Source organism: Priapulus caudatus, unplaced genomic scaffold (assembly GCF_000485595.1).
Source record: "Priapulus caudatus unplaced genomic scaffold, Priapulus_caudatus-5.0.1 Scaffold907, whole genome shotgun sequence".
In the NCBI taxonomy this organism is placed as follows: domain Eukaryota; kingdom Metazoa; phylum Priapulida; class Priapulimorpha; order Priapulimorphida; family Priapulidae; genus Priapulus; species Priapulus caudatus.
The window spans coordinates 41,975-51,993 of NW_014577968.1; the positions used below are offsets into that span (position 1 = coordinate 41,975).

General features: G+C 45.0%; 2 protein-coding genes across 3 annotated transcripts in view; one reads left to right on the forward strand and one right to left on the reverse strand.

The window, feature by feature from the left end:
* Positions 1 to 10,019, forward strand: part of LOC106814342 (sulfotransferase 1C2-like) — a 29,696-nt gene that overhangs the window by 13,593 nt on the left and 6,084 nt on the right. Inside the window, exons 4-7 of one of the 2 annotated variants that reach the window (XM_014818642.1) lie at positions 6,373 to 6,470; positions 6,810 to 6,996; positions 7,918 to 8,067; positions 8,115 to 8,171. In XM_014818642.1, the coding sequence (XP_014674128.1) occupies positions 6,373 to 6,470; positions 6,810 to 6,996; positions 7,918 to 8,027 (395 nt within the window). In that variant the 3' untranslated portion in view covers positions 8,028 to 8,067; positions 8,115 to 8,171. Of the gene's footprint in view, positions 1 to 6,372; positions 6,471 to 6,809; positions 6,997 to 7,917; positions 8,068 to 8,114; positions 8,172 to 10,019 lie in introns of those variants that run through there. The other variant, XM_014818643.1, reaches the window with a different exon arrangement.
* Positions 9,076 to 10,019, reverse strand: part of LOC106814339 (probable glycoprotein hormone G-protein coupled receptor) — a 9,176-nt gene continuing 8,232 nt past the window's right edge. Inside the window, exons 3-4 of the mRNA XM_014818638.1 lie at positions 9,988 to 10,012; positions 9,076 to 9,421 (exon numbers count right to left, since the gene is read on the reverse strand). Of these exons, the coding sequence (XP_014674124.1) occupies positions 9,076 to 9,421; positions 9,988 to 10,012 (371 nt within the window). The remainder of the gene's footprint in view (positions 9,422 to 9,987; positions 10,013 to 10,019) is intronic.

The window sequence follows — 10,019 nt, forward strand, 5'->3', positions numbered from 1 at the left end:
AGTGAATGGTTATATTTAAGTAAGTTTATATTGTTTTGATATTTAAAAAAAAAAATATGCAAATTATGTAGGTTTATGCAATTTATGCAAAAACGCAGAATAACTAACAGTCTGTGGTATCATCACTCGTTTGGTCGTTTACAATGTATTTTGTTTTGGTATGAATATTTTGCTTTATGTTTGGTATTTCCTCTCCAGCGTACCGATAAAATGTCTATATTAGGATAATATTTTAGCAAACATGTCGGAACGCAGCATAATCTATTTATTTCGGGTATGCTATCCCCCGGCGTGGAGGGAGGTGACCGCAACGTGGCAGCACTAGTGTTGGGGATAGTGTTAGGATTAGGGTTAGTGTCAGGTTAGGGTAGGGTTAGGGTTAGGGTTAGATTAGGCGTTAGGATTAGGGTTAGGATTAGGTTATGGTTAGGTTATGGTTACGGTTAGGGTTAGGATTAGGGTTGATTAGGGTTAGTTTTGCATCATGATATCTGTCCCACACCATAGATTAATTTTTGTGGATCACAATGCCTATATATAGCGCGCGGCGACACATTTATATTTTAGTGTGAGGGTTAGTGTTTACGGTGTTGGAGTGAGGGTTATGTTTAGGGTTAACGATTTTGAACGCCATCGTCAACGTTATCACTGACCTCCCTCACGCCCGGGGATGCACAACACCCATTTATTTCGAATGCCATTGCTACAAGGCGGAGTATAGCGCCATCTACCGTCACAAATTGTGATTCATTTTGGTTTATAAATTTATTATTGCGATATACAGATGGCAACCGTGTGCTACGCGCTAAAAAAACTCATCGAAGTAAACACTTCATGCACCAATTGACCTTTGACAAAAAGTTGTGTATGGGCAGGGAAATACATTGTCACGTGGCTACATAGCAGCTACGTGGAATAAGCGTATCCTCTCAATCTTACACGTTACACATCAGGAGCTCCGCTTTTATAGAAGATTCATAAATCTGAATATTATAAAACAGTTATTTGGGTTGAGCTACGTGTCATTGACACTTTCATTACGTATATGATCTCAAAAGAGCTTATATATATGGACTCTTAATGAGTAGATATATATATATATATATATATATATATATATATATATAGTCTTAGACAAATATCTTAGACAGTGGTCTGAAAACGAACTCCGCGAAAACGGGGCGGAATCCAACCGACATTTCGCCATCGACAGCTAGAGGCCATCTCCAAACGGGCCCTAAATATTTTTGGCGTTGGCGCGCCCTACGGGTAACACGTAGTGACTCCTACAAGAAACTCCAAGAAATACTGCCAATCAGCAACCACGCGCTCGCTCATTGGCCGCTACGCGATGACGTGGGCTACTGCCGAGTATAGCTACATGTCTATCACAGAGGTTTTAACGAAGTCTGGAACGGCGCTCCACGTGGGCGGGCGCGGTCTAGATGCTATCTCAAAAACTGGCGCCTGGCTGCGTACGTGGCAAGTTTTTACCACCCTCCTGACCCCGCGCTGCCCGTGGCGACGGCACGTCGTGCGAGCACGTGGCGGCGTTGCCGTGCCAGTTTTTACACGTACGCACACGTAGATACTGGCAAAGCAGCAGCAGCAAGAAATAATGGCCCATGCAGCAGCAGCAAGAAATACTCGACCCTGCTGCAGCGCGCTTCTGCAGCAGCAAACCAGCAGCAGCACCAAATACTGGTCCCTGCTGCAGCGCGCCCCTGGAGCAACAAAGCAGCAGCAGCAGCAGCAAATGCCCCCACCCAAGACCGCCGTAGCCGAGCCGGTGTAGGTGTGACGAAAACTGCATGATACGCTTCCCGCTATACGGATTCGCGCGCCCGCCCTCCTTCGGCGCGCGAATTCGTATAGCGGGCAGCGCGAGATGCTACATACAACACCCCCGCGGTCGCGTGCGCCCAGTCCCGCGGAAGTACGCGGCTTAACTGCTCTCGGCGGTCAGGGAACAACGCGTCTTTTGCGCAACGCCATCTTGTACCCTGTCTTTCTGGATTATATAACCATATATTTTACCGTATAGAATTATTAGCATAATTATAGCATCAGGATATGGCTGATAGGGGCTATGTCCCCAGGGTGCTGCCGGACGTACCCGGGCGCGGATCGGTATACCGAACGTCCCTGGTCTAATTCTAATATGCCGGACGCGTACTACGCTATCCACTACGGTTAGGGATCGCCTAGCTTACTCCTAACCGTACCTACCTAACCCGTACCTACACTAACCCTAACGCTAACATATCGTAGATAGTTACCGGGTCACGTTTCCGGCATATACCGGACCCGACAGGCTACGGTTCCGGTAGTACACTGGGGAATAGACCGTGCAATATGCTGAGTAATGCTGGAATCTTAATTATACTTAGTAGTTGAGTGCAGTGCATAGCAGTAGCGTAGCAGTGCCAGTAGCACGCAGCGGTGCAGTAGCAAGTGCAGTAGCAGTAGCGTAGTTGTTGGGCCCATTACGAAGCGGTTCATGGGGAGAATTCGCGGCAAATTCGAGAGGATTTCTTATTAATTCTGGGTAAGTATGTGGTATCAAGTTGCAGAGTATATTTCAAAGGACCATTCGCTACCAGTGCCCATCTCATGGCGTGTTTGTGATATTTTGCTCTAGTGTGTGAAGATTCGAGCGTTCCTGGATTCTGTTGAGTACGCTTTCTTACTTCTCTAACCTACTGTGTATTGTGATGACAATGGCGTGCGCGCTATGGTGTTGCAGCGGTGTATCTTGGCGGTGTTGAAGTGATTAGGTCATCAAAAGTAGGACTTTGCTGGTACTGGTAGGTCTAGTACTGACAAGTTGTATTTATTAACAATCATTTCATTATTGAAACGGTTCAAGTGCCTGTGTAGTACCCATGCACCCCCATCTACTATGTTGGGTTACATTTCAGTATCTACAGCAGCAGCAGTTGTAGGGTCAGGGCTCGGGCAAGGCTAGCCCCCTCTGACAAGTTGACAACACGCACACACATGCCAGAGGCGTGCTCAACAGAGCGAACGTACGATGCGAACGCTCCCTGCACGAACGCAGCGCCTCTTGAACGACACACGAGCGCTTGCTGTGCGCTCACTTTATCCAAGATGGCGGCCCCCACGGAGGGTTACTTAGCAGATTTTAATCGCGAGATTTTAATGTCTTCGAACAAGTACTGTTAAACGAATTAGCAGACGAAATTGATACGAATTGAATTTAGAAGTAAATGAATAAATGAAAAATGAAATGAAGTTGAAATAGATTGCAAATTGAAGTCAGAAATGTTAGATTCGCATTCGCCAGATTGCCCGTCGCCATCTTGAAAACAACTCGCGCGCTGCGCGAACAGCTACCTCTGGAGCTTGCGCGCGCGCTCGCGCAGTGTCGTTCAGAAGGCGAGCGCTCTCCTGAACACGCCTCGTTGCATGGCCATCGTACTCGGACATAATTATTTTTTACTGCGGTACACATAATTTAACCGCGATAAAATTAAATTATTTTCCTTTTTACTCAATCAGAGGCCTTGATACACATAAATTTATCGCGGTAAAATTATAGACCTTTTGACCCAGTCAGAGGCCTATACGCGGGGATAAATTATTTTTATCGCGGTATAGAAATATCAATTTAACCGCAGTAAAATTATAGCCCTTTTACCCAAAATGAGGCCAAAATTGTTACACATAATTTAACCGGATTTTACACGGATTTCTACTGAGGTAGAAATCATTATTTCTGAGTACGATGGCCAACCATGCATGCGTGCACGCTCATCTATATCATCACCATCTATGATTGCGCTTGCAGGAACACAGTGGATGAACGACACGGTAGGATTCATCATGAGTAAGGGAGACAAGGAGAAGTTCGATGCGATCTCGAGAAACCATCCCCTAGAGGTGCTGATGAGAGCGACACCAGAAGAAAAGATTGCTGCCATGAACGCCACGTCAGGGATACGCCTCTTCCAGTCCCACCTTCGCTTTGACGAACTACCGCCCGCTCTGAGGAACGGCAAGGCAAAGGTACAGCGAAACACACAGTTCCCATATAACGACATAACGACGCACGCACGCACTCACGCACGCCCTCATGCACGCACGTACAACCGCACGCACGCACGCACGCACGCACGCACGCACGCACGCACGCACGTACACACGTACGCACGCACACACGCACGTACACACGCACACACGCTCGCACATATCAGGAGTTATATACTCCGTATGTACAGACTGCAAATGTGATCCTTAATTTTTGTGTGCACTCTATCCCGGTAGTTGTACGCACAAGCCACGATGGTGTGGAGTGAGTTGGCCCTCCGGATTGAGGTGGGGTACGCTCCGAAGCGTCATCGCGTACTAAGCTATCCCCTATGATACTACTATCGCTGATAGGGTCTATGTCCTCCAGGAACGTACCCTGGTACTAAATACTACTATCTAATATGCCGGACCGTACCTCGCCTACTCCACTAACGAGTCTAGGGAGTTGCCTACGCCTACTCCCTAACCCTAACCCTAACCCTAACTATATCAGCGACCCGTAGGACTATAGATAGGTTCCAGATTGGTTCCCGATTGGTTCTGCCGCATTGAACAATTGAGTTCCCGATGCCTTTCTCCGTTTATCTTGGCAGCAGGTTATAGGCAGTAGTATCATAGGGTCTATGTCCCCCAGGGTACTGCCGGAACGTACCCTGGGTACGGTTCGGTATACCGGAACGTACCCTGGTAACTATCTAGGTTGGTCCTACGGTTATTAGTAAGAAGGGTAGAGTGAATGGCCAAATATTTTTTAAATCACATTTTTAATTTTTTAATGTTTAATTTTAAATTTAAATTTTAAATTGTATTTGTTTAAATTGACTACGTCACGAATTTTCTATGGTAAAATTTGTAAAAATTTTGTTGCCATTTTTACACCTAATAAGATTGTTTCTCAACTAGTTAAAATCCAAAAAACCTGGACGAATTTGGATTAGTGTTCCTAACATTAATGGCTTGCTATGGATATGTATGAGTCACGAGTGTGTGTTCACATCGAACAATAATATAGTAAAATAGAAGTATAATGCCAGCAATTTAACCATAAAAATGAACAGAATTACTTATATTTTTGTGAAAAAATGGATTTTTTTTTTTTACTATTTACGGTGACGTAATCACTTGATGTGGAAATAAAATTATTTTTTTTATCGTTATATATAACCCCCTTGATATCTAATTTATATCGATCCGCCCCCCCCCTTAAAAGTTGGGAACGCTCTTATTGGAGCATCACCCGTAATCGGCGGCCGGGCGATGGCTATATTCCGATACACGCATACGCATGGCCTTGTTTGGTCACGTAAAAAGTACAGTAGCCTCGGGAAATGGTATCTGCAATTTTGTTTGATCTTATCTTCACTACTGCTATTATATACTCATATAGTGTAAACAACTAGCTTAGTATAACATGTGTGCAACGATTTAGTATACGGCGTAGGGGCAGCCGCACGCCCTGGAGCTCTTAGAGCCGCTACGAAGTGCAAATAAAAATCATCATTTCTATTAATTCACCGCTAATCGCTATATGATTCCGCGCGTGCACTTAGCGAAGCGTTTTTTCAGCATCCAACCAGCTTCTAACCTTTTGCAGTGTTGCGTTAGCTGATACGAAAATGCCGCGATAATATTTAACTTTTATTCATTATGTTTATTTCGTGAGTTTCTTTACGTTCACTTATGGCTCACTGAAAGAAAGATTCACTTCCCTTCGTCATCACTAAACTATCGTATAAAAATTGTCTAAAGTCATTATATAGAAGCATTGGACTCAGGATATGGATTTTTTGCTGCCTTATTGTAGATCATATTTTGATGAGGACCTAAGGACGTTGCTGTGTCGTATTTCCACTTCCATCGCAGTAATGTCCTGCTGGGAAGCATCAAGGACTGGTGTTCTCCAAATTCTTTCCCCTACTACGCGTCAGGAAATGGTGTGTATTGTGTGTATGTTTGTATGTGTGTGTGCGTGCGTGCGTGCGTGCGTTGCGTGCTGGTGCGTCGCGTGGCGTGCGTACGTATACGTGAGTGTGTGTGTATGCGTGTGTATGTGTGTGTGTGTGTGTGTTGTGGTGTGTGTGTGTGGTGTGTGTGTGTGTGTGTGTGTGTGTGTGTGTGTGTGTGTGTGTGTGTGTGTGTTGTGGTGTGTGTGTGTGTAAGTGGTGTGTGTGTGTGGTGTATGTGTGTGTGCGTGTGTGCGTGTGTACGTGCGTGTGTGCGTGCGTACGTGTGTGCGTGCGTGCGTGCGGTGCGTGCTTGCGTGCGTGCGCGAGTGTGAGTGTTTTAATTTTTAATTTTTAAATATTCTCCGTACTACAGTCTTCTACGGCGACTTCTTCGACTATGTGTTGGAGTTCTGGCAGCAGAGAGCGAATATGCAAAACATGTGCATCGTGAAATACGAAGATATGAAGAAGGTATATCTAGTAGCCGGTTCTTTCAATTAAGCTACATGCAGACGTACATCACATCGCTCTCTTGAATATGCCCCCTTGTCTACCAAACGCGTTTCTGCCCTATCTGACTGCGATGCAAACGTTCGTTGAACATAAACTCTTAAATTGCTAGCAGTGCGATTAAAAAATGAGCGCGAGTGTGGTAGTGTGGTGAAAACATTTCTGAAATTAGCGCGTAGTTAAAGAGACTCGCCCGTTTATCCGGGGCCCGATAAAGCGGTAGGACCACTATCACCGTACATTTATTATACTCACGCTCATGCATACTATCTATCTTAACTCTATATACTCGTTATGCAGGATCAACTCGGTGGCATCAGACGGATGGCTGAGTTTCTCGGGCAGTCGCTGACGGACGAGGAAGTGATGAAGGTCGCCGAACATACGGGCATAAAGCAGTCCCGAGAGCGAATCCTTCAGGTCGTTAAGCCAACGGAAAAGGCTAAATTGATCATCGACCAGAGCGTGTCCCTCTTCGTGCGCAAAGGTACGCGAGCAAGCGGCGGCCATTTTCTTCCGCAATTAACGTCATGTCCGCGAAATCGCTGCCAGGTCGTCAAGGGCACCAGGTAGCCAGGTAGCAAGGTAGCCAGGTAGTAAAGGTACGCGAGCAAGCTGCGGCCATTTCTTTTAACGACATGTCCGCGGAATCGCTGCCAGGTATACCAATCATCGTTGAGATATAAGCACGTCCTAAAATCACGTTCGAAAAACGTTCGAAATCAGGCTGCGTAGTAGCGAAGTTCATCAAAGTCGACGGTGTGTATGGCATGCACGCGTGAACGCACGTGACACGTATAGACAGATATACAACATGTTCTGCTTGCATCTATGACAAATACGACATACGCATATACGCTCGCCTATGACACTATTTGTCATAGGAAGATTCTTCCTATGACAAATATTGGCGAGTTAACTTCCTTCCGCTTTACAGCTCAAATTCACTGCTTGCATTCATAATAGCGCTCCTAAACCCTAGCATGCGGCACAACACATACCAGACAATATTTGTCATAGAAAGAATCTTCCTAGACAAATATGTCATAGGAGAGCGTATATGCGTATGTCGTATTTGTCATAGATGCAAGCAGAACAGGCTGAGATATAGCATGGTCGACACAGTAGCAGCAGGGCGTAGTCTCCTGGGAAGAAGGGGGAGTGGTCGGGATCAGCGTTCCCAGACGTATAACCCACTTGCAACAGTCTATACACGACGATATTATATTTCTTTACGTAACGTTGCGAGACTCATAAAATGACGATGAAAAATGAGACTGATGAAAATTGCAGACGCGGGCGCGTAAAGTGGACGTCATCTGACTTCCGTTGCGGGGCCGCAAACTGAACTGACGTCATTGTTGTGCGGCGTTGTTGCGTGACGTCATTGTTGTGTGTGACGTTGCAGGTGAGATAGGAGACTGGAAGAATCATTTCACGGTGGCCGAGAACGAAATCTACAATAAGCGCATTTGTGAGAAAATGGAGGGATCCGACTTGCACTTCGACTATGAATGAGCAACGGCTAAAGATCACATTAGATTTCTAACATAACGCACCACAACACACACACACAACACACACCACACACATATATATATATATTATAAATATATATAATATATACACATACTTCTTCAAGTTAGAACTGAATTTTGAATGACATCGATTTCTAGCATCCGTATAATATATATATATATTATATATATAATATTATATATAATATATATAATATATATATATCTAGGTGGTAAAAAAACTCCTACTGTGTCCTTTGTTTCGACGTTTAGAGTACAAAGCGAGAATAAATTCTAAAGTAATAAATTACATGCACACATAATTATTATACATAATTCATGTACCTGTCCTAAAGTTGAGAACTGAAATTTATGCGCGAGATCGATGATGATGATGTGATAATGTTCATTGTGATAATTTGTTGGCATTCTACTGCTGCCACGACATCGCTGCACGTTATATTACTGATGTTCAGTTCCGTTGTTCTGTTGTAATTTTTTGAAGAAATAAAAATACGCATGTCCTTTTATATTCACGTGTCTAAAAAATCTTCTTTTTTTACGAATCGATTTTTGTCAAACACGTAACAAATAACAACAACTGTGACAATCGCAAGGCCATTCAAAATGAAACATTCGCATACAATTTGTACTATATTAGATAACTATAATTTAAATAATATTAATAAACTTTGATTATATTCTATCAAATCTAGTGTATGTGGACCGCTCATCCATCCCGTATAGCCATCCAATCTTCTGTCGATACATCCATGATCGATTATTGATACATTAATCCGTCAACTAATCGGTTATATCATCAATCTATGGATGAAATCGAGAAGTGATTGATAACTAAACCCATCATCTATTTTCGTACGTATGCAACGAATAAATTATTATTACTACTGATTCATCTTCGTTCCGCATCCGATCATACACACTACTCGCTAATAACCGCTTCTATTGCTAAGTTGTGCTGAAACTTCCAGATTCGCGTTTCGTTGTCGAGTTAGCCGTGTGATGCGCGGGGGGGGGTGGAATTCACATTAGTATCCGTAGCCACCGTGCGCGTTGCCGCCACCGCCTCTGATGATGCCGCCGCCACCGCCAATCACTCCACCGCCGATGCCACCTATGGCGCCACCTCCGATGCCACCGATGGCGCCACCTCCGATGCCACCGATGGCGCCACCGCCGATGCCTCCGATTCTACCACCGCCGATGCCACCGATGGCGCCACCGCCGATGCCTCCGATTCTACCACCGCCGATGCCAGAGATGGCGCCACGGTCGCTTCCGGTGTACGTTTCGCCGCCATCGGCGAATCCCCAAATCGGTTCCTCGATATCGTACGCGTACAGACTTCTGGGCTGCGTGTACTCGTGTCCCTCCCTGCAAAGTTCATTTCGTATATTGAAAGGATATAAAGTAATAATTGTGAGTGAGTGAGTGAATGAGTGAGTGAGCGAGTCGATCTACTGCCTCACCTGTACACATACACACACATGTACACATACACTCACATGTACACCTACACACACCTGTACTCCTACACTCACCCGTACACATACACACACCTGTACACCTACACACACCTGTACTCCTACACTCACCCGTACACATACACACACCTGTACTCCTACACTCACCTGTACTCCTACACTCACCTGTACTCATACACACACCTGCACACCTACACACACCTGTACTCCTACACTCACCCGTACACATACACACACCTGTACTCCTACACTCACCTGTACTCCTACACTCACCTGTACACATACACACACCTGCACACCTACACACACCTGTACACCTACACTCACCTGTACACCTACACACACATGTACACCTACACTCACCTGTACTCCTACACTCACCTGTACAGACATCACTCACCTGTACAGACATCACTCACCTGTACAGACTCACTCACCTGTACAGACATCACTCACCTGTACACCTCACTCACCTGTACACCTACACT